The 23,804-nt window shown below is 56.4% G+C and overlaps 1 protein-coding gene across 4 annotated transcripts in view; it reads right to left on the minus strand.

Moving 5' to 3' along the window:
• PCGF3 (polycomb group ring finger 3) overlaps positions 1–23,804 on the minus strand; it is a 59,007-nt gene that overhangs the window by 34,961 nt on the left and 242 nt on the right. For 2 of the 4 annotated variants that reach the window (XR_009503413.1, XM_059923807.1), the window contains exons 2-6: positions 8,721–8,867; positions 8,230–8,382; positions 5,026–5,143; positions 3,749–3,845; positions 2,913–2,968 (exon numbers count right to left, since the gene is read on the minus strand). Coding sequence is in view for 3 of the 4 variants with exons in the window: in XM_059923807.1 (XP_059779790.1) it covers positions 2,913–2,968; positions 3,749–3,845; positions 5,026–5,134 (262 nt within the window). In the remaining variant the exon portion in view is untranslated. Of the gene's footprint in view, positions 1–2,912; positions 2,969–3,748; positions 3,846–5,025; positions 5,144–8,229; positions 8,404–8,720; positions 8,871–23,804 lie in introns of all 4 variants that reach the window. The other 2 variants (XM_059923809.1, XM_059923808.1) reach the window with 2 other exon arrangements.

Consider the following 23,804-nt stretch of genomic DNA (forward strand, 5'->3'; position numbering starts at 1 on the left):
GGGAACTAAGATCCCACATGCCACAGGGAAACTAAGCCCGCGCTCCGTAACAAAGAGCCCGTGCGCGGCAAAACACAACGAGGACCCAGCACAGCGGAAAAAAAATAAAAGAAAAAAGTGAAAAACACTCTTGGCTCAGGAGCTGCATATGACAGGCAGGGGCCGGATCTGGTCGGTGGCTGGGGTTTGCTGGTCCTGCTCCAGCCAGCGCGAAGAGGCAAGAGAAAGAAATGCAGATGCAGATGCAGATGCTTGGCGGAGCAACCCTACTTCCAGAATAAAGCCCACAGACATACTCACCCACGTCCACAAAGTCTATAAGAGAACGTTCACTGCGCCCCCTCCCCTAGGTTAAAGCAAAAGATGAGACCCACGTGAGTGTCAGTCAGGAGAGGACCCTGGACGAACAGGAGGAACCCCAGCAGCCACGGTCGAGACCCTGGAGAGGAGCAGCTGCAGCCGAGCAAGGGGGTGTGACACACAAAATAGGTCACTGCATAAAGTTTACAGATAAAGATGCTGCCTCGGGGAAAACAGACTTTTTTAAATTATAAAAACAAAAAGAAACAACAAACAACTAAAAAACTCATTTTCCACCTAAAAGGCTTCATCTACAAGGGAAAAGAAAAATAGTCTACCGGCCACCTGCTGGATCCAGAAAGCCAAGCCGCTTTTTATTTCCCAAAATTCGTGAGAGGACGGATGCCAGAAGTGAAGCCCGCTGCCACGGGGTGGGGCAGCTCGAAGGGGCTGCAGAGCGCAGAGCAGGAGGGCGTCCTCCAGACACCGCCAGGCCCCCAGGGTCACTGCTCTGTCTCAGCACCACACGTCATGGTGAAATGTGCTCTAGATTCTCCGGAGGACCAGGAAGAGGGCCCATCTGAGAAATCAGCTTTACAACGCTGGCACAAAACCAGAGAAACTGCAGACAGCCCACATTCAGAAAACAGCCCGCTGCTACGGACTTGGACACTACAGTGATCTTTTAAAGAGCAACGAAGGACTGAAAGTCTGAGAAAACAGGGGAATGGATTATTTGCCTACCCAGAAAATACCCTGGACTGAGGGCAGAGCTCAGGCTGCCTTGGGCATTAGTGTGAACTTGGGGAATTCTGGACTCTCTCCAATTCTTCCACTTCAGGGCGGTGTTCACGGCTCCACGCTGCCTGTGGAGAGGACGAGGGGACGCATGCACAGGACAGACTCGGCAGGAGTCAGGAGTCTTACACCTGCCCTCTCCCCTCACAAGCCAGAGCTCGACTAAGAACGCGTCACCGTGCTCCCCACGCGCCGACTGCTGGCCTGAGACACCACCGCCCCCAGGGGTGAGCCCAGACCCTGCAGACCGGCTCTAGGGAGCCAAGGGGGCAGTGCCCGCCAGCCACAGATCGGGGAGGCTTTGAACTTCAAAAAGGACAGTAAGTGCAATAACGTGAGAACAACAGACGCTCAAAGCCATCTGATCGTGACCGGAGGGGCCGGGAGACCAGCTCATTTTCTGTAAACAAATGAAGGAAAACGTCACGCATTTGCTCTGCTGTTCTGTACAGAGTGGATCTCGGGAAACCAAGTCAGGGAGCGCGTCCTGATGGAGGCCTCCCCGCCATCAGTGGAGGCGGGTGATGGAACAGGGGGCGCGGTCTGGGTGCCTCCAGGCCTCAAGGGCTCTGCGGGGCCTGGCTGCCAGGACCGCATCTGCGAGAGCCCCGTCCGGACCGAGGGACACTGGAAGGTGCCAGAGTCCGACGGGGCCTCTTGGTCCCACCCACACACAGGAACGTGGAGACAGGAGGGGCGGGGGGGGGGGCCTGCGTGGACCCTGGACCAACTAAACCCCGAGAGATGGGAACGCCTCACCCACTAGTACCTGACGCTAATAAGGAATCAGCACTGTCGTCTCGGTTTACAAAGGTGCTGTAGCTCCGTGTTTTAAGAAAAATCCTTCTCTTTGGGGAACGAATGGCAACGTTTCCAGATGAAACAACAGGAAGGGTGGGGGAAGGAGATGAACAGGTTTCACCACAAGCTGACAACTCCTGACTCTGGATCATAAATACATCGAGTTCTTTACGAGATCTTGACTTTTGTACGCTGAAAATATCCTATAATGATTTTTAACGGTGTCAGCATTTTATTTTCCTGCGTTCTTTGCCTTTCCCCAGCACTAGAAAACCCTTCAAATATCCAAATATGATTCTTTTTATCTACATTTACTCGAGAAATTTAAACTCTTCTTTTATGAGTGAATTCTATGAACAATGAAAGAAGACTTTAACAATATCACTCCCTAGGTTGTGTCTTAAAGATCAGACGTGACATCCACTGACCTAACAGAATAAGCCTGTACTTGAAATTATAACCCTCTTCTGAAACACAACAGTGAGAAAACACTGCCCAAATGAATTGCTAACGTATCTTATCTTTGAAAGAAAGTTGTGCCTAGGTTTTATCAGCTGGCACTGCTTCACCAGCCACCTCCCACACTGAACAGATTTCTGAGGCCTGTGTCCCCACCCCCCCCAACCCGCAATCACTGCCCCTCAACAAGGGCAGGACAGTCTCAGTGTTCAGAATTGCAGAAAAGTTTTAAAAAGAACAGCCATTTCCACTTTCAGGATATTTGTACCACACAATATTTCTTCTCAACTCTCACAGATTTGACTTCAACTGCAGTTAAACTTTACTGACACAGAGTTCCTGGCTTCACCTCCGGGCGGCACGAGTGAGAGGTCACCCTGCGCCTCCTGAGCGAAGCGGGAGGTGTGAGTGACGATGGATGAAACCGGCCAGCACATGGCCGTGAGCTCAGAGCAGGGTCGAGCGAGACGTCCAAAGCCAGGACCCCGGAGAGAAAAGCCCCTCAAAGGCCGTGCTGCGGACGCAGGGGTCCAGGTGGATGTTCTGACACTTACCTTCTTGGAGGCCTGGGACCAATTTGTAAACAATATCTTGCATGGTTCTGTCATGACTGCCAAAAAGAACAGAACAGGTGGGTTAGCCAGAAGCATCAATTCTCTAGTTCTCGAACGTTTTCCATTTAAGAATAATAAGCTCCACAATCACAAATTTGGAGTTTTGGTTGAATTTTGCTTCTAGTTTGCACTTCAAAACAAGTCTGTGCTAGCAAAAGTGACATATGGCCGGAAGGAACCCGTTGCTGAATTTGGGCTCTAGATGCTTGTGAACATTTCAAATAAGGAGGAGGACACAGGCAAGGTCCTTCGGTGACCAGCTCCCTCTGCCCCTGGGCTTCTCAAGTCCTAACAGGTATCAGGCAGCCTGGGCTGTGCCAGACCAAAGGGAGTTTCTCACACTTTCCTGACCAGGGTCCGCGACAAGAACTACCTTTCACACTCCCATGTACGTGAACGCGTGGCGCGCGCGCACACACAGAAGCATAAAACACAGCTGGCCTCCAGCAGACACGACACCCTCCGTATTTCCTACTAAAGTCACCAGCTTCTTAGAAAGCTCGTCCGACCCACAAGGACAGGACGCTGGGTAGAACCGCTGCCACACGGCTTGACATCCAGGCCGGCTGGTTCCTCGGTCTTAACCAGAGAGCGGCCTCTCCCGCCCACGACACACCTCAACTCGGGGGTGAAGGTGCAGCCGGCCCCCTCCTTCAGCCCCGCCCCTCCTGGCAGGGCCCCCACCTGCCCCGGGCCCCAGGCCAGCGCCTCGGCGGAAACGGCACCGACGGGGCGGGCCGGCCGAGCTGAGCGGGGCCTGAGGCGGCGCCGCTTACCCGATGTACTGCAGAGGGTGGCTCTGGTGGATGACGATCCTGCACGTGGGGCACGTGTTGTTCTCCTCCAGGTACTTCACCAGGCAGCTCCGGCAGACTGCAGGGAGCGCGCACGTCAGGGGGATGCGCGCGCGCGCGCGTCAGAGGGGCGGGGCGCGCGTCAGAGGGGACGGGAGCGCGCACGGCAGGGAGCGCGTCGCAGGGGTCTCCGCTCCTCCCGGCGGGGGTCCCCGAGGCCATGACGGGACACTGGTGACAGGCCCGCCGCCCGGGTCCACCACCACGGAGGCGCGTCAGCTGCCCCTGGACAGAGCTGAGGCCCAGAAACAGGAGGGGAAACGGGAGGAGCAGCTGAGGGGGCCGCAGACGCGCCTTCACGTCCAGTCACAGGGGCTCCGCCACAGGGGCGAATAGTTACATTCTAGAAGTTAGCCTGAAAGATCACCGGAATTTCTTTGTACGACAAAATTAGATAGAATTCGCTGAATATAACATAAAATACTGCCAGCCAATATCTAAAAATACAATTAACTTTAAAATAAAAATTCTATCAAAACTGGCAAATATTTTATTTTCTAAACTGAAAAATACAGGATCAAAACTCGTCAGTGTTAGAGGATTCGCTGTACTTTAGGAAGTGCCCCTCGGCATCCTGGGCCGGCCTCACAAGAGGACCCAGCCTCCAGGTGAAGGCTGCAGCCTGCTGTCAGGGGCAGGGGCGGCGGGGCGTAAAGAAAGGCGCGCCCAGCTCAGCGCCAACCCGGAGTCCAGACCTCCCGACAGGCCACTGGCCCGAGGGGCAGACGAGCAGACTTCTCTGTCTACAGAGTTTAAGGAAATCATTTGCAACCGGCAAAAATAAGCATTTCTGCCCCCTAGAAGCGAATATTCTGTCATACCACACGTCATGGTTTAGTTGTTATATCGAAATACCTAAATTTTCCTGTTTTTATTTGGCTTTCTTAAATGACATCGCTACTGAAATTACCCAGTGTTTTGACTTCAGACAATTTTTCTCATTTATCTTCAAGATCTCCTTTATTCCTGCTGCCGTGTCCTGCCTTGTACTTGAGCTAAAAGCTTTTGGTCAAAAAAGTCCAAGTATCAAAGAGCACACAGAATATTCCACACATACATGTGTGCAGATGCTTGGTCAGACACCGTCCCCCCCACCATGGCTGTCTAAGGCCACGTTCTAGAATATTCCACACATGTGTGCAGTCACCGCCCCCCCCCACCCCCGGCTAAGGCCACATTCTAGACTATTCCGCACATACACGTGTGCAGACACTCGGTCACCGTGGTCGCGTCGATGAGATACCCGCTGCATAGGCGGCAGGTGATGTGGGCGTTTATGTCCCAGAGTTTAATCTTTCTGGTCAACATCTTTGGCTTCTGCAAGAAAAAAACACGTATTAACTAATACATGAAATGGTGTGATGTGTCATCAAAGGTTCCGGTTCAGCGGAAATCGAGCTACAGTCTGTGTGTCCAGGAGGAGCTCAGCGTGAGCAGGGCTGAGACCAGGTCCCCGCCCTGCGGCCCTGCTTCCACCACGAGACAGGCAACCACCCAGCCGCCCCGGGAGGACTGGATCATCCTGCCCCCAGGGCAGCACTGGGCCGCAGACGTGCTGCCGCTTCTCCCCCTTCCGGGCGCCCGGGCCCTCTCTTCCTGCCCAGAACCCCGCGAGGCCGGCTGGCGAGGTGGCGCGAAGCAGGGGCGGTTTGTGGAGCAGCGGGAGGAGAGGCCAGGGGGCAGGCGGGCCGAGCTGAGTCTGGGTCCGGGCAGAAGAAAACGTGGTCTCTCTGGAGCTCTGGTTCCTCCGTAAAGCTGACCACACGGGAGCAGCTAAGGCCCCCCCACCCTGGGAAGCACAGCCCACAACACGGCATCGTAAAAGTCCAAGCGTCTGTGCACTGAAGTGTGGACGCGTCGTCTCTGCCGCGGTGGGCGGGTGCCCTCCAGAGCCGTGGTGGCTCTGACTGGCTCTCCTGCCAGACCGCAGGCGCACGAGGGCAGGGTCTTGTCATCTGACCTAATACAATGCTGTGCAGCAGGGGAAACAGTCCCCAAGGTACCACGTCCTACCCAAAACCTGTGTGTCACCTCACGTGGCAAAAGGCCCCTGAGGCGGGAGATGGCCCTGGAAGCCCCAGGGGGACCTCGTGTCACCGCAGGGCCCTTACGAGGGAGCAGGAGGCTGGCAGGCGACAGAAGCTGCCTGTGGGCTGGGAACGGGGGGGGCTTCTGGGGGCTGGAAGGAGCCTCTCCGGGAGGAGCAGCCCTGCCCACACCTGGACTTCAGCCCCGTGGGAGCCGTTCTGGACTCTGGCCCGCAGCGCTGGCAGGTGAGACGCCCGTGTGGCTGCAGCCGCTAGATTGCTGGGGACCCCCTGCAGTACAAGCAGGAGGCTCGCGGGTGCTGCCGCCCTGCAGGGTCCCGGAAGTTTCAAGACAAGCGTCACTAAGAGCACTCCGCAGAGAGAGACAGAAACACGCTCCGGGAGACGGAGGGGCTCCGCGTCCGCGGGGGCGGCAGGCCGGACAGTGCCGCCTCGCCCAGCGGCCACAGCGCACGTGGCGCACGGGCTCCCGCGGCTCAACACTGTTTGAGGGAAGGCAGAGGGAAGGAGACGGCTGGGCGGGCGGACAGGCCGAGCGGGACCCGGAGGGGCGGGGCCCCCTGGCGACTAAATGGTCAGCTGCGCTGAAACCCAGCAGAATCGCGTGTCAGCGCAGGTGACGCAACCAGCAAGGCTGCCAGGCTCAGCTCACCTAAAACACGGGAGAGCCTCTAAACCAGCAAGAACGCCCTACGACTTTCATAGAAAGTAAGACGTGAGGCACACACTCGCGGTTCGCACCCAAGTCTCTCCTCTCCCCTCGGTCACAGGCGTGAGCCGACACGTGGTCCCCGCTAGAGACACTTCTCCCTCGGCCCCTGCAGTGGGTTCTGAGCTGTCAGGAGAGACTAAAAAGGGTGGTTTTCACAGGGGCTCCACGGGCCAACCCACGGGAAACGAGCCCACGTCTGCAAGGCCCACTCGCTCTGGTGTCATGGTCACCACGTGCTGTGCCAGGCCCGGCCTGACCACTCGGACCCACTAGGACCGGCTCCGTGAAGAAGGGCCCACACGCCTCGTGGAGCAGGAAGTAATGGGAAATAACCTACAAGAAGAGGAACCCTAGTCATTCCCAAGGGAAGCAAAGCAGAGACGGGAGAGCGCTGACCGGGCAACGTCCCCGCTGGACGCCGAGGCCCAGGCTGTGCCGTCCACCACCGGCCCGACCGAGCCCAGCACTGTGCCCTCAGCTCACTGGGCACTGTTTACACACTGGACATGTTCACACACGTCACCAACCCAACAGCCAGACCAAAACCAAAACCAGCTCCGAAGTCACACAGACCAGGGGTTGGGGTCAGTGTGAACTCATGTTTAGTGGCAACCAGGCAAACAGACACAGATGTGTCTGCACACGAGTGTGGACTCACCCACTCACTCCCAGCTCTGTCTGCTGGGAGCGCCCGGGAGTGACCACTCCGGGGCAGCCCTAGGACCCGGCGTGTCCACACCACGTCTGCCGCAAGGGGCCAGTGCTGCCTGGACACGCAGCCAGCTCTGGGCTGGGCAAGGAGCATAGCAGGACCTGGGGTCCCCCTGTGCTCAGACAGGGGACATCTACCATCACTGCTTACTACAGCAGGATAACACAGAAGCCCATGAGGCTACACAGACAGACAGACAAGGGACACCCTTCCTCACAGAATGTGAGCTGATGAACGGAAGGAGGGCTGCAAGGTCATCACCCAAGGACAACTGCAGTGACCACTCGCTTAGGAATCCTCGGTGGGTGGTCAGCAGCAGCGAGACTTCGCCAAGGAAGTGAAGGTTCATAAAGGCTCCAAGCGTCTCCCCACCAAACACTCATCAGCCCCAAGGGAGGGCGGGACCCTCGGGGGAGAAACCCCTAGAGGTCCCCGACTGGGTGACCAGGTGACACCCAGGTGAGGACCGGCCAGCCATCACGTGGAGAAGGACACAGCACCCCTGGCTGGACTCCTGCCAGAGGGCCCCCCACCCCGAGTCCCCAGGGGAGAGGTCACTCTGCAATGCCATCAGGGTCGTAAAAGCTAAGGCCAGACAGGGGGCCAGGCTGTCCAGGTGCAGCGCCCGCCAAGGGGCCTGGACAGCCAGCTCTGCCCACACGGGGCCTCCATGCCGGCCTCAGGTGCACAAGCAGCTGCCGTCGCGAGAGGCCAACGCTCACGGTCACCACCGCCGTGGCACGGTCCCCAGGCCGCCCTGCACAGTACCCGACACCCAACACCAGACACCAGGTGGGCGCCCATCCGGACAGAGAAGGAGGGTGGCTCGAGGCCCTGGGTCCTGTGCTCCCCCGCCAACTGCGGGGCCCAGGCGGCAGCTGGGACACTTCCTGGGACAGCAGGCCCGCCCGGAGAAGGCCGCATCTCCCACCTCCTCGCGAGGCCGTCTGTCCCCTCCTGCTGCCTCTGCATCGGACGCTTCCGGCTACGGGTGCGACGCGGTCACTCCTCGTCCGCCGTGCCCTCTGCGCTCTGGCTCGTCACGTCTGTGCCTGCCTTGTGTCTCTCGCTGTCTTTCCATTTTCTAGCACAGAAACGGCACCTGCTATTCAATTTCATGTCATTTATGTGATGCACACAGCCCTGTAATTACAGTTTTGCTAGAAGTTTTAGATGAGTCCCACGTAGCAAACAGTGGAACAGAGTTGATCAGAAATGTTACTCAAGAGAAAACTTGAGTATATATAAATAATTGTGCCCTAATCTGCTCTGGAGCTGCCACACATTAAATTTTATAAAGGAGTTACAAGGCACTGGCTTTTTCTATGGCTACAACAGACTCATAAGGTGTAATTCATGGTAAATTTAATCAACCCACATGCACTGAAAAAAGAGGAAGATCAAAGTTTACACTGCATTTACCTGTACACACAGCCGGATCGTCCGCTACATTTTTGAAGCCTGTGGAGACACACGGGACGAGGCGTCACCCACACGTGCCGTCCACACAGAGCCTGGCTTCCCGGACCAGCAGCTTCGGCTGCTCAGGCAAATGGTCTCTTCCTTTACCTGCTTAAAACAACCAAAAGGAAAACAAGCCTGGTTGACAGTAAGGCACGGACCACGGAGACATGGGCAGGTCTTGGTGGCAGCCTGGTGGCACTGAGGCCCAGGGGCTGCTGGGAGGTGGGGGCGTGCAGGGGCTGCACCACGTGCTTTGGGGACCAAGAAGGCAGGTCAAGGGCCCAGGAAACCTCCTGGGGAGGCGGTGGGCTTCAGGGTGACCTAGTGGGAGGCTGGGCCTCAGGGACGCCGGGGAGAGCGAACCGTGTTATTTAATTTCTGTGATGCTTTTCGCATCTCACGCCCTGTGAAGCTGTCCCCCGGGCCGCTCACTCAGTGACCCGAAATGAGGACGCCCACAGGCTCGAGCCGGGCTCTGGGCCACCACGGACAAAAGACAAAGCAGCGCGTGGGGGTGGAGCAGGCCCATGCAGGCTTGCGTGGGGCCTTGGGGCCTCAGCCAGGTGCGCACAGGCGAGCACAGGTGCGGGGCTAGGACGAGCGGCAGGCCAGCCAAGGGGCAGCGGAAGGGCGGCAGTGAATCGGTAGCGCAAGGCCCCTGGAAGGACCTGGCCTCAGCTCGGGGCAACGGGAGCTGCGGGACCAGAGAGCCCAGTTGCTCTCGGAGCTCTGAGGGGTGGGGTGGCTGGGCGTCCAGAACCTCGGTGGACCCCCCCTCGTCTGCCCGTGCTCCCCCTCCTCATGGAAGCCCAAGGTCTCCCCACCCATCAGGGGGGCAAGGGGGCAGGGCCCGGGGGCTGCTCCCTTCTGAAAAGCAGGGGTGGAAAGCGCCAGGGCCCCGATACCACGAGAGGCACCTGTGGCTTAACAACAGTGGTTAAATGCCACCTGGGGACAAGGGGCCTGACACTCAAGTGATTCATAGCACACCCAACTTGTATCACTTTTACTCTCCAAGCTTTCCCATAACTGCATGTTTTAGTAACTAGTCTTTAAAGCTCAATTAACTTTTACAAGAAAAAGGAAGAAAGGGAGGGAGGAAGTGGGTCAGTTATTCAGGGAGATTAAAAGGCACTTGCAAGAGAACAAAGAGGAGCCCCGAACGTGGGTGCAGACCAGACCCCTGTGAGGGTGGAAACTGCTCCACCTACCGTCCACACAGCAGCCACCGAGCCCCTGAACTCTGGCCAAGTCTGAATGCAGCACCTCAGTGTACGCAGTTTGATTTAATCTCGGTGTGGCCAGCTACACAGTTATAGATGCTTGACATGAGTTCTTAGACATCAGTGAACAAAAAAGACACAACTCCCTAGAGCCCACATTCTCATGGAGGAAGACGGACAATAAGTAATAAATGCCACGAACAGGTACATTATTTAGATGTCAAAGGTGACAAACACGACAAACCAGAGCAGGGAGAGGGGGTCGGGAAAACAGGGTGGTCGGGAACATTTCACTGAGAAGGTGACATCTGAGTAATAATATAATATTATGAACAACTTTATGCCAATCGAGTTGAAAGTTCGTAAGAAATTGATAAATTCCTAGAAAAATAACTCAGCAGGATTGAGGCAAGTGGAAACAGAACCTGCAGAGTTCTAAGGAAGCTGACCCAGGCCGGTTCTACCAAACCTGTGGGAGCCCCCATCCCACAGAGACCCGCCCAGAGAATCCAGGAGACAGTGTTTCCCGACTCTTGTGTGAGGCCTACACAACACACACCGGAGCAGAACGGGGGGACAGACCAAGTGACAATCGTGACACCTCCTCCAGGGTGTGCAGGAGGGCCACCCCAGAATACGAGGGGCTTGTGTAAGAAACGGATGGAATTTATGACAAAAGCTAAAAGGAGGGAAATGATAAGATCTTCCCAAAGACGCACAGAAATCATTTGATGAAACTCATTATCCATTCATGATTTTCAAACAACTCTCAGCAATTAAGAATAGAAGTAACTGTCCACACCTGATAAAAGCTCTCCATTTAAGAGCCACTAACACACGTATCCACTCGAAGGTTTATGCCTGACGTTCACAGCTCTCTTCCCGGCAGCCGCCCGTGGGGAGCAGCGCGGCTGAGTGTCCCGTGTCCTCTGGACGCGGTCTACGGCAGCAAGTCAGCACCCCTGGGGGGCTCGTGACTGGACAGACGCTCCAGGACACCAACGCTCCAGGAGGCCTGGCCTCCCCCGAGGGGCCCTGACACTGCCAGGAGGCCTCTTTCCACCTCCCCACTCCCCCTGCACCCCCGCAGCACCCGCTTTCCAAGGGGACCCTGCTCCCTCCTCCATGCGGGTAGAACATCAGCTTCTAAACCCCCTTCTCTGGTCTCCAGGCTGATCCAGACCCCACTCTGCTTCTCAAGGGCTCTGACGGTCCCAGCAAGCCCTTCTCATTCCAGAACCTTCCATACCTCCCTCCCGACAGGACCCACCCACCCGCTCAGCCCTCTCCCTCCCGTCTTCCGTGCCCCACCCCACACATCTGCTCTCGACAAGTTCCCGTGAGGAGGACAGCGCCAACGCCCCCACCCTGCAGCCCGGCTGACCCCTCCCATGTGGCCCCCGACACGGGGGAAGCAGCAGGTCATGGAGACCGACCCCAGCCCGACACTGCAGAAGGGCCAGGCCGCGCTCCCCACACCTCTCGGGCTCACCCCGATGCCGGGGGCATTCGCGCCTGCGAGAAGAGGCCCTGCCTTCCTGTGCACTCGCCTCGGATCTCTGCCCTGTCCAGGCCCCTGCCCACCCTGTCTGCAACGCCCCCGCCCCTGACTCCACAGCATGTCTAAGGGGTCTTCCCCGCACTGCTACCCTTGTATTACACCTACGTTATCCCTTTTCGTCCTCTAGGGAGATGCACCGGGTTTGTTTTGCAGCATAAACGCATTTTCTAATCACAATCTGGAATTCTTTACTGAATGTAGTTAAGAAGAAAGCCCTACAGTCCTAACCACCCCACGTTCACTGCTGCTCCTAGTGTAACAGTGCACTTCCCTCCAATACCTGTAACGCACACACACCCGCATCCTCACTCAAACGCACCCTCAGACCCTTGCGACGCACGAATAAAATGCGAGGGTGCGCTGGCTCCCGGCCCTGGGCAGAGTCCGGGGTTTCCGACTGCGGCCGTGGCCACGTGTGGCCGGGGGCCCCCTCGGCCCCTCCCGGAGGCGCCGGCCTCAGCCAGTCCCACCCTCTTCCCCTCAGGACCCCCGGGAGGAAGAACTGCCGCCCCACACAAGCCCACCCCGGTCATGCTTCCTGCCGTTCACGTATCTTACGAGAACCTTAACGTTTTCTATTTATTTGGGGGTTCGTGTTGCTAAGTTGTACTTTCCTAGGAAACGGGTCATCAAATTTATTGGCACAGAACTGCTCACAGTAGCCTGTAAACTCATTAAACAGCTGCCCCGCGGAACGTCTGCCAAATAACGACGGCACGTACTTAAAGGACCGCCGGGGCCCTGGCTCTGGAAGCTGTGAGCACGGGGCAGGCCGCCGTCCTGAGACCCGCGAGCGGCCGCGTGGGCAGCGGCTCCCTCCTTCTGTCTGAGCGGCGCCTGCCCTGACGCTCGGCCCCTCGCCCACAGCGGGCAGCCTGCCTGTGTCCCTCGGGGCTGTGGGGACGAGGCGCTGGGCGGACGGCCGTTCTGGGGACACGCCCACCGTGGAGGCCGCCTGTGCCCCGGGGGGCCGTTCTCCCAGCCTCGCCCCGCCACCACGGCCACCACGGCCTCCGCGGCCTTCCGCGCCCGCGGCCCTGCCCTGGAAGGCGCTGCGGCTCCTGGCTGCACGGCCCCCTCAGCCACTGGCGCCGCCGATCCCTTCTCCAGAGCAGCCTGAGCAACACAAAGCAGACACAGCCCCCTGAACAAACCCACCGGAGGAGCCCGAGCGCCGACAAGGGGGGCCCTCCCTCCACGTCCCGCCGTGTCCACGTCGGTGTCCATGGCGGCTCCATTGCCCTTGGCCTTGCCCACCCCTCGGCTGTGTGCGTGCCGCTCCCTGGCAGCCTGGCACCCCATCCTCAGGGCGGCCACCAGAGACCCCGAGACTCCTGGAGAGGCCACCCAAGCCCCAGCCTGAACCCGCGCTGTCCTGTCCCCACGCTGTCCCCACCCTCAGTGTCTGTGTCCGGCGCCCCCGGCAGCGCCGAGGCCGTGTCCTCCCCACGGGCGCCGCGTCCAGCAGCGCGCCCGCCCCACAGCCGGTGCCCAGGAAGGAAGCCCTGTCCCGTCAGCTGGCACCCACGCACTCTGGGAACCCTACTCCTCATTTCACACAGAAATCACCGAACTGCCAGCCTCTGCTCCCCGCCGACACCCTCTTCTCAAGACGAGGCGCTCCGAGCGGAGGCTGTGCTCAGCTCCCCCCGACTGCACCCAGCGGAGCTGGACAGGCCACCCCGGTGCCCCGGGCGGGCCATGAGAGGAGCCCCGCGCTGTCGGGTCCCCCGAGGCCCTCCCCCCCCGGCCGGCCTGTCCCCACGGCCTCACTGCTCCCCCTGCAGCCCCGGCGACCTCGCTCGCGCGCCCACCGCCCGAGCGCTGCCCGGTCCTGCTCACCAGGCGAGCCCACACCCATGACGGTGCCTGGCACACAGCGGGTCGCGGGACTCACACTCTGGCCGCAGCGCCGGGTCTGCGCGAGGCCTGAAAGGTGGACGGCCCCGCAGGGCTCTGCGCTCACACCTGCCCCGCTCCCGTGCCGTCCACGTCGGGCCGCACTGACCCCAGCACGGCTCGAGGGGTCCCCGGTGTGAAATCCTGCAGAGGCTCAGGGAAAGCTACGGCCTCCGGTGGCCCACGAGGCCCCAAGGCCACGTTCCTTCACGACGGCCACGGTGGACCTCCGTGGGGGTCTAGAACACTCTTAAGTGCAGTCCCGCCTCGGGGTCCTCACATTACTGTACTCTCTGCCGGGACGTTCTCTCTCCAACGGCCACGTGGCCCCTCCGTCACCCCCAGCAAGCCTCTGCTCCAGTGCCACCTCCCTAGCGAGCATTCTGAGACCACCTGTTTAAGGTCCACACGCACGCACACAGGACTCTGAGCTACCCCCCCAACCTATAACTTACTGATTCTGTTTTTACCCACCTCCCTAGACTACAGAGTCAGCCCTGTGACCGGCAACATTGAAAATTCAACAGAAGGACTGTATGATAGAGTTAAGAAAATCCTGGGACCTCCCTGATGGTCCAGCGGGGAAGACTCCACACTCCCAACACAGGGGGCCCGGGTTCGATCCCTGGTCAGGGAACTAGATCCCACGTGCCACAACTAAGAGTTCGTGTGCTGCAATGAAAGATCCCGCGTGCTGCAAGCAACAAAGATCCCGCGCAGCCAAATAAATAAATAAATAAATACATATTTTTTAAAAAGTTGAGAAAATCCTTCCAAAGGGTAGAAAAGACAGGAAAGAGAAGAGATGCAACATCCAACTAACAGGTGTTTCAGAAAAAGAAAACAGAGAAGGAGCTTTGACGTCCAGTCTCATGTTTTACTTCTCAAGCTGGGTAATGAGTACCCGTGTATTCCTGTGTCATCCGCTATGCTCGTTTACAGGCAATATTTCATGACTTGGAAAAAATGATTCGAGTATTTCCCCAGCTGGAAGACTCAGACGGCAAGGGACCAAGTGCTGACCCATATCCAACCAGGTCTCCGCACCTGAAGCCATCAAGGGCACCAGGAAGGATCCTAAAGGTTCCGGGGAAAGGAGGTGCCCCACGCGGGGCAGGAGTCAGCCAGCACCAGACCCTTCACCTGCAACACCGAACTCTACGAGGCAAAGCGGTGACTCTTTCCAAGGTCCAAGGAAAGACAACTTTAAGGTAGATTCTACATTCAGCCAAACTACCGACCAAGTGTGAACTTTCAGAGGTCTCAGGAAACGTGCTCAAGCACTGCTTCAAAAACGCCCTTGAGCACGTGTTACGTGCCCACAGGTGCTCACAGGTCAGCACGGGTGCAGCGACGAGCAGGCTGGGCCACTCTGACCGGGACCGAGGACAGCCATGCGGAGGGACGTCGCAACTTTGACCCTGGGGGGCAGGGCACCGTGCAGACAGGGCGAGGGAGCCCGCACGCCCAGCACCAGGCCTCTAGACAGGACGGGGGTGAAGACAGGGGGCCAGGGAGGGTGCGGGGATCAGGCCCAACCCTCGAGAACCTGGACCAGGACAGTAACGTCAGACAAAGTCAGGCCAAAGGGAAGGTGCAGTTAGAACGTAGCCTGAAACAGGCTGTATTTACATAATCACATTGATTTCCCACTCTGATCTAAGCTTTGGAGAAGCACGAAAAATGCCGCGAAAGGACTCGGGACCCCAAGTTTCCACTGGCAGGCAGCTGGCTGCGGACGCTACTCCACAGCAGACACGGGGCGCCTTCATGAAAAAGCCACGGGCGGAACCACGGACCTGGGCCGGGATCCCCACAGGGTCTCAGAACCGCGCGGCAACTCGACTCCTCGTCGCCCCCCACTTCCCACGTCTGAACTAGAACAGTTGTGCCTGCTGGCACGTCCGCCCTGTGGTGCTATGGGGCGGGCACAGCGCCCACCTCGCTGGTTCACAGCTGCACCTGGTGGGTCACAACAGACAGGTGACCCAGGGGATGAGACTCTGCGGAACCTTGGAAGGGAGGGGCAACTGTGTTTTGCATTTGGGGGATATGAATTTTAGGGGGGCCAGAGGGGAGACTATGGTAGGCAGAATTCTGAGAGGCCCCAAGATTCTGGGCCCTGGTGTACACACACCTCTGGCCTTACTATCCCACGTACTGCTGTAAAGGGGTTTTTGAAGATGTAATTGAGGTCTCAAATCAGCTGACCTTAAAATACGGCGAGTATCCAGTGGCCTGACCAAATTGCATGGTCTTTCAAAGCAGAGTTTTCTCCAGCTGGAGGCAGAAGAGAAGGTCAGAGGGATGAGTCCTGCTGACCTGGCAGAAAGCAACATGGTCTGTCAACTGCCCATGGCCCCCAGGGCAAAAAACGGGGGGGCCTCTAGGAGCTGAGGGCAGTCCCCAGCCGTGAGTCCCAGACAAGAGCTGCAGCTTGGCCCACACACTGACTTCAGCCTCTGGGGCCCTGAGCGGAGGAGTCAGCCACACCCGGCTGGACTCCTGACCACGGAACCGTGACTAATAGCTGGGTGTCCTTTTAAGCCATTAAGTTTGCAGCAATTCGCTTTCCAGCAATAGAAAACGAAGACAATAGTGTTTAGAGAAATGGACGACGCTGGCACAAGCCCCAAGCATGTAAGATACAGAGTCGCCACCAACTCTGGAAATATTCTCATGAGGCAAGTACTCTCCCAGTTCGAGAGACCAGAATCAGGTTAATAAACACATGGAAGCAGCGGGAGTCCCCTGGTATGGACTAAATTGTGCCCCCAAAATTCATGTGTTGAAGCCCTAACCCCATCTCCAAACATGGGGCCTTTGGGAGCTTGAGATTCAGGACAGTGGCGCCAGGATGGGATTGGTGCCCTGCGAGGAAGGGATCGGCAGGCTCCCTGTGTGCCTGTGCGGACACAGCAAGAAGGCGCGTCTGCAGGCCAGGATGCGGGTCCTCACCGGGAACCAAACCCACTGGCAGCACCTTGAGCTTGGACCCCAGCCTCCAGGACTGTGAGAAATAAATGCCTGCTGTTTAAACCACCCTGTGAAGGACTCCCCTGGTGGCCTAGTGGTTAAGAATCCATCTGCCAATGCAGGGGACATGGGTTTGAGCCCTGGTCCGAGAAGATCCCACATGCCGCAGAGCAACTAAGCCCGTGCGCTGCAACTACTGAGCCTGCGCTCTAGAGCCCACGAGCCATGACTACTGAGCCTGTGCGCCATGACTACTGAGCCTGCGCTCTAGAGCCCATGTGCCACAACTACTGAGCCCGTGCGCCACAACTACTGAGCCCGTGCACCACAACTACTGAAGCCCACGCACAGCAACGAAGAGCCAATGCAGCCAAAAATAAATAAATAAATAAATAAAAACAACAGAAACCAGCCGGTGACACTCTGTCCCGCAGCCACGCTGAGGCATGCTCTCCGGGCCCCTTCAGTGAAAGGCCAGGGAAACCCGTCTGCCTCCAGCAGCTCCCAGCTCCAGCGTGCAGAAGGCAGTTTCTCTGCGATAGCATAAGCCCTATTTCCTGTAACAAGTTCAAAAAATTCTACCCACTAAACCTTTTACATATATATATATATTTTTTAAAAATAAATTTATTTATTTATGTTTGGCTGCGTTGGGTCTTCATTGCTGTGCGTGGGCTTTCTCTAGTTGTGGCGAGCGGGGGCTACTTTGTTGTGGTGCGTGAGCTTCTCATTGCAGTGGCTTCTCTTGTTGCGGAGCATGGGCTCTAGGCACGTGGGCTTCAATCGTTGCAGCACGTGGGCTCAGTAGTTGTGGCACGCGGGCTCTTGAGCACAGGCTCAGTAGTTGTGGTGCACAGTCTCAGAAGTTGTGGTGCATGGGCTCAGTAGTTGTGGCACGCGGGCTCTAGAGCGCAGGCTCTGTAGTTGTGGCACACGGGCTTAGTTGCTCCACGGCATGTGGGATCTTCCTGAACCAGGGCTCGAACCCGCGTCCCCTGCGTTGGCAGGTGGATTCTTAACCACTGCGCCACCAGGGAAGCCCTAAACCTTTTATAACGTCTGCTAAAAGCAACAAAGCCGACTGGAGTGGGACTCACCACCATGTACCCGCAAGAAGTGATGCAGCGGCTCCAGGACACCTCCCCGTCAGACACAGATGGAGGCGGCTGACGGATTCACCCTCTTGCAAGAGCGAGGGCAGCTCTCCAGGACGAAGGCACGACTCCCCTGGGCTCCCAACAGTCTCTGCTCCCTGGAGACTCAGCCCAGCCCACAGGGCCCTGGGAACCGAGGCACAAAAAGTGGGACCGGCAGCGCTGACCGAGTGGTGCCACAACCTGATGGCACGGCACGAAGCACAACAGTGCCTGAGAAGCCAGCTCAACCCAGAGCCTGGCCCAGCCTCCGTCTCACCCCCTTTAGTCTACGGAGTAAACAGGACAACAGACAAAGGTGGACGACACCATAAGTGAAGAATCAGAAAAACTCAGATGTGACAGATGGCCTGGAAAAGTCGATGCTGTGGGGGGAAAGTGGGGAGTCTGAAATGAAAGACACTACAGGGGGCATGACCCCCAGTGCCCCACGGGGAACTGCGCCTGGTTCAGGGAAAACGCCCTGGAAGACACTGTTGAGACAACCGGGGAGAGTTGAAAATAGACAGGAAATTAGCCAGTATGTGGAGTAAGTGTCTACTTCTCAGGTGTGGTCATGACATTACAGTCGTGTGCAGACCATCCTCTTACTAGGACCTCCGTGCTCTGAATTACCTAAGGAACATGGCAGCTGGTTTGCAGCTACTTTCAGATGATTCAGCGATAAATATGTATTTAAAAAAAGAGATAAGCAAATGTGGCAAAACATACGTAATTGCTGGATCTAGGGGAAGGGTAGAAGAGTGCTCATTGTCTAATTCTTTTGGTTTTTCTCCACTGTGTTTTTTTTTCTCAAAAACTTCAGTAAAAAAGAGTAAATTACTTGAAAAAAAAAGAAGAGGCTAACCCTTCTCTGCTCCTCACCACCTGTGACCGTGCCCTGTGCCTGCACTTCCTCACCAGGCAAATGCGGGTGAGCAGAGAGCATCCTGCGGTGACTTTAAGATCGAAGGTGTTGGGACTTCCCTGATGGTCCAGTGGGTAAGACTCCGCGCTCCCAATGCAGAGGGCCCAGGTTCAATCCCTGGTCAGGAAACTAGATCCCACATGTCACAACTAAAAGATCCCACATGCCGCAATTAAGACACGGCACAGCCAAATAAATAAATAAATATTTAAAAAAAAAAAGATTGAAGGTGTTAATACACAGAACACCTTCAGAACAGGGCCACAAAAGGGAACAACAAGGTCAGCTTTTAGTTATTCTTCATTGAGCACCTATTACAGGCCAGGCCCTGCTAAGAATCAGCAAATATAGCAGCTGACACGACCCCCACAAGACCCATACAGGTCAAGAGGTCTGTGGACAGCTTTCTACTGTTTGCTTATTTCGTGTTAAACAGCTGGAATTTGCTGTTAGTGTAGCAAAGTCCAGCAAATATTGATGCATTTGCCCAAAAAAAAAAAAAAAAAAATTCCAGTTAACCTCAACTCTCTAAATTCACCTAAGCATTAGAAGTTCTCTTCAAAAAAAACCCACTCAACCTAACAACTGGTTTTTAAGGACAATATTTTCTAGTGAGTTTTAGTTCTTCTCAATGAAGGGTTTTGCTTAATTCAATGGACAATTCTGAAGCAACGCTCCCACCTTAACCCTCTCATCACATGTTAAGTGTTTCATTATTGTCGTCTGGGCCTTCATATAATTCAGTGCTGTAGGGAGAAACATGCAGATTAGAAAAGACAATCTAGTTATTTTTATTTTTTAAATTATTTTTAAATAAATAAATAAATTTATTTATTTATTTATTTTTGGCTGCATTGGGTCTCTTGCTGCACGCAGGCTTTCTCTAGTTGCGGCGAGCAGGGGCTACTCGTCATTGATGTGCATGGGCTTCTCGTTGCAGTGGCTTCTCTTGTTGCACAGCACGGGCTCTAGGCACGCGGGCATCAGTAGTTGTGGCCGGCGGGCTCAGCAGTCGTGGCTCGCGGGCTCTAGAGCACAGCCTCAGTAGTTGTGGCGCACGGGCTTAGCTGCTCTGCAGCATGTGGGATCTTCCCGGACCAGGGCTCGAACCCGTGTCCCCTGCACTGGCAGGCAGATTCTTAACCACTGTGCCACCAGGGAAGTCCCTCTAGTTATTTTTAAAAACCTCACTTTTTAAAATTCAATGAAAAACTATCAACTTGTAGAACTGAAGAACAATTCCATTTTTTGACACACAATGAATTGTGCAGCATTTTTGCAATAGTGACAGCAAATATCAGAAAGGTAGTAAGAAACTCTCCCCAAACCTCAACATACTTCAACAGAGAAGAAAATTACATTTTCAGTCTCAAATTCGATTCTGACCATTAACCAAATAAAGCTCCAATGAAGTAACAAATCCTGCCATTTAGTAGATTAAAGAGTAACAGTACAGACAAAAACAAACCTTGCTTTATAATCCAAATCAAACAACCCAAACAAATAATTCCAATCACTGGCAAAGGGCCCTGCCTCACCCCAGCAGGGTGGAAACCTGGCAGGTCCACAGAGCAGGGTGGCAGGAGGGGACACCTCCCTCCGTGTGGTGACAAGTTCTCGAGGGAGCCTCCCTTGTGGGCCCTGCGTGGGTGCCCTTCACAGCCCTGTGCTGCAGCCCCAGCCCAAGCACCACGAAGTCCAAGCACCGGGGAGGAGAGGCCACAGGGCTGAGCACAGAGGCCGTTGAACTCAGGTTCCTGGAGCATCCTTCCCTACAAAGGTCAAATAAAAACAGTTTGGGATCTCACATCTTAAAAACGTCTTACAAACGTCAGTTGATCATTTCTGATTTCTGGAGGAAAATAATTGGCAGGAATAAAATGAAGCTCTAGAAACAACTAAAATCACTGTACTTGAAGCTTCCAAGAACTCTATATCACCGACACATACACACCTACAATTTAATTGTATGTGGGAAGCGGGGGAGCCTACGGTTTGCTACAGCTGTTCTAAGTTAGTTCCTAAAAATCTTTCTGATTTGTAATTTCTCTCCTGTCACGCGTAAGCTCCGGCGTCATCACATCATCACAATGGTGACATCAGAGCAACCTGTGTAACTAAAGAGACAGCTGAGCTGCCGCAACCCTGGGCTGAGCACACGGCTCTCCGCAATTCTGTGCACTCACCTGCAGGGCACTTCTCAGGCACAGGCCCCTCAGGAGCTAACAACACCTGATCCACGCCAGGCATCAGGATGGCCCAGGGGCCCCCGCCCCCTCCCAGGAAGCACACCCTTGTGGAGTGCCTCCCCCCTCAAGCGTGGGCTGGGCCTGGTGACTAGGTTCTAACAAAGGATATGACAAAAGGCATGCGATATCACTGCCAAGATGAGGTCATGAAGACTGCGGCCTCCTGCTTGCTCCCTTGTCCTGTCGCCGGCCCTCGAGCTGCCCCACGGATGTCTCCAGCCAGCAGCCTGGAAGCAAATCCTCCCCAGCGGAACCTCCAGACAAGACCACAGCGCCGGTGGGCACCCTGACGGCAGCCCTGTGAGACCCTGGGCCCGAGGACCCAGCTAAGCTGTGCCTGGACTCCTGATCCACAGACACTGTGACATAATAACTGGTATCGTTTTAAGGCACTACATTTCGGGGTAATTTACAGGACAGTAATATATAAATACAACCATCCAGCACTGTCACACCTTCAGAAATCCAAAAATGGGAAAATAAAGAGCCTAACCAAACCTGAATGCCCAGTTTTACAAGTCTTTTCCAAAGCTTCACAAAGCAAATTAAGTTTTTTAAAAAGCAAAGTACATGTTAAAAACAAAAAACCCACAGGGACTTCCCTGGTGGTCCAGTAGTTAAGAATCCGTCTTCCAATGCAGGGGACGCCGGTTCGATCCCTGTCGGGGAACTAAGATCCCACATGCCGTGGGGCAACTAAGCCCACGCGAGCCCTAGAGCCCACGGGCCACAACTAGGCAGAAGACCGCGCACCGCAATGAAAGATCCCGCGTGCCGCAACTAAGACATGCCACAACTAAGACCCGACGCAGCCAAATAAATTTAAAAACAAACAAACAAAAAAACACACACACACAGAAAAAGTAAGCATTGAGTAACAAGGTCCCAAGTGTGGTTACATTTGACAAATAAAAATAGGCTGGACTATTCAGGGGCTCCATTCGCTTAAGCTTAGTTACAATGAAGTGTTACACTGAAAACGCAAAGCGGTTTTCTCCTAAGTAATCAAGAAGTGAAGTTATGGCACAAAATGAAATACTGAACTGACCAGTTCAAGCATCTCCCTTGGGAATTTTAGACTCGTGCCTCACCCTAGCGCAGGTCGACCCTTCTGAAAGCACGCCCGCCTCCCGTCCGTGCAGTGACCGTGCTGCACGCCCACCCCGTGCCTGCCTGGGCTGTCCATCCTCTCAAACCCCGCCAACAGCATCCTACTGGACACACTCTGGAGGCCCTCCCCACCCAAAGGGCAGCACTCCTCCATCCCCACTTCCAAATTAAAGGACAACACGGGCAAGATCTAGATGAAGTCTGCTTCCAAGGTTTCAGAGAAGCAAAGCTCCCATCCCAAGGTCCTTTCCTGGAGTGGAGAAGGTGCCTGATGGCTCACCTGACACGCACTGGGCCGAATGGCCCCAAACCCTTCCCTCAGCCCACACTCCCAGCTTGGACCCCACCCCTCCAGGAAATTCCTGGACACAGAAAACACCTCCAGACCTTGAGAATGGGGCTCTTTTGGTGACACCACTGGAGGGAGGGGAGGGCAGGAGTGGTTGAAGGTGCCTGACACTGACCACAGGGCCCAGGTAAGGAAAGGATGGCAGCCCTGGAGCAGGGACGGGAGAACAGGGTAGGGGACAGCTTTCTGGGTCTGGGGAGGGGCAAAGCACTGGCCTGGGGCATGGAGCCAGTGTGGACTAGGAACCACCACCCCCCCCACCCCCCGCCACGCTTGAGTCCCCAGAGCTGGGAGGATGGGCCTCAACCCTGCCTACCCCCAGGGCCCAGCCCAGGCAGCACCTGCTGAAGGTCAGAAGGTTTGTGAGGCCGAGGTGCTCAGGGGCCTCACGGAGAGGGCTGGTTTGCACCTGTGGGGCTCAGGTGACCAGGATCCCTGATGCTCCAGAGCCTTTATAGAAGCTGGGTCCAGTTGAGTGGGCTGGGTAGATTCTGGGCACCTCTGGAACCTGCCCCAGGGCCCAACTGCCTGGGGGTCCAGCCTGGGGTCCCAGCACTCCTTACATACCACCCTTGAGGTCTGAGTGCTTCTCAGTGACTCATTCAAGAGCCTTGGCCTCCCTGGGGACCTGTCTCCAAGTTCCAGCTCTTATCACGGTTGTGGCCCTCTCTGAGAGCCAGCCTTCTTCACGGCTGCCCCAACATCCGACTCTCCTACATGACCTACCTGGGTCATCCCTGGAGCCTGTCACAAGGCAAGAGCCCTCCACATGGCACAGTCCCAGGGTCATGGCTTCCTGGGAAAGAGGGGCTGTCCCAGGGTCCCAGAGGTGCTCAAAGGATGGTTCCAGAATTCTGGTCCTACTGGGGGCCAGTCCTGGGGTCCAGACCTCCTCCCCAGGTGACCCATCCTAAGGTCCAGGCCTCCTCAGTGACTTGTCCCAGTGTCCCAGCTGTTCCTGGGTCCTGGCCCTGCTCGGTGACCTGTCTCGGGTCCAGCTCTCTCTGATTCCTGCTGAGTCTTAAGGTTCCAGCCCTCCTCTGTGACCCATAGTGAATCTGGACCCTCCTCCATGACCCATATCAGGGTTGGGCTCTCCCAGGTGATCTGTCTCAGGGTACAGTGAGTGCTTCCTAGTCCTTTTCTTGGTGGGTCCCGGGGTCCAGCCCTCCCCGGTGACCCGTCCTGGGGTCTGGTCCTCCATGGTCCCTCCGCGGTGGCCCTTCCTGGGGTCCGGTCCTCCCTGGTCACTCCGCGGTGTCCCGTCCTGGGGTCCGGTCCTCCCTGGACCCTCCGCGGTGACCCGTCCTGGGGTCCGGTCCTCCCTGGTCCCTCCCCGGTGACCCGTCCTGGGGTCTGGTCCTCTCTGGTCCCTCCCCGGTGACCCGTCCTGGGGTCCAGTCCTCCTTGGTCCCTCCCCGAAGACCCGTCCCGGGGTCGGGCCCTCCCCGGAGTCCCGGCCTCGCCGAACGGAGTCGGGGATCCGCAGGCCGGGCCGACGAGGGCGCAGGGGCGCGGGCCGGGGTTCGGAGCCTTCCGGGCCCGGACACGGGCCGAGGCCGCGGCCTGTGTAGCGAGCGCCGCGGGCCGGGCCGGGCGGGGCGCGGACTCACT

The sequence above is a fragment of the Balaenoptera ricei genome, chromosome 5 (genome assembly GCF_028023285.1).
Source record: "Balaenoptera ricei isolate mBalRic1 chromosome 5, mBalRic1.hap2, whole genome shotgun sequence".
Classification (NCBI taxonomy): Eukaryota; Metazoa; Chordata; class Mammalia; order Artiodactyla; family Balaenopteridae; genus Balaenoptera; species Balaenoptera ricei.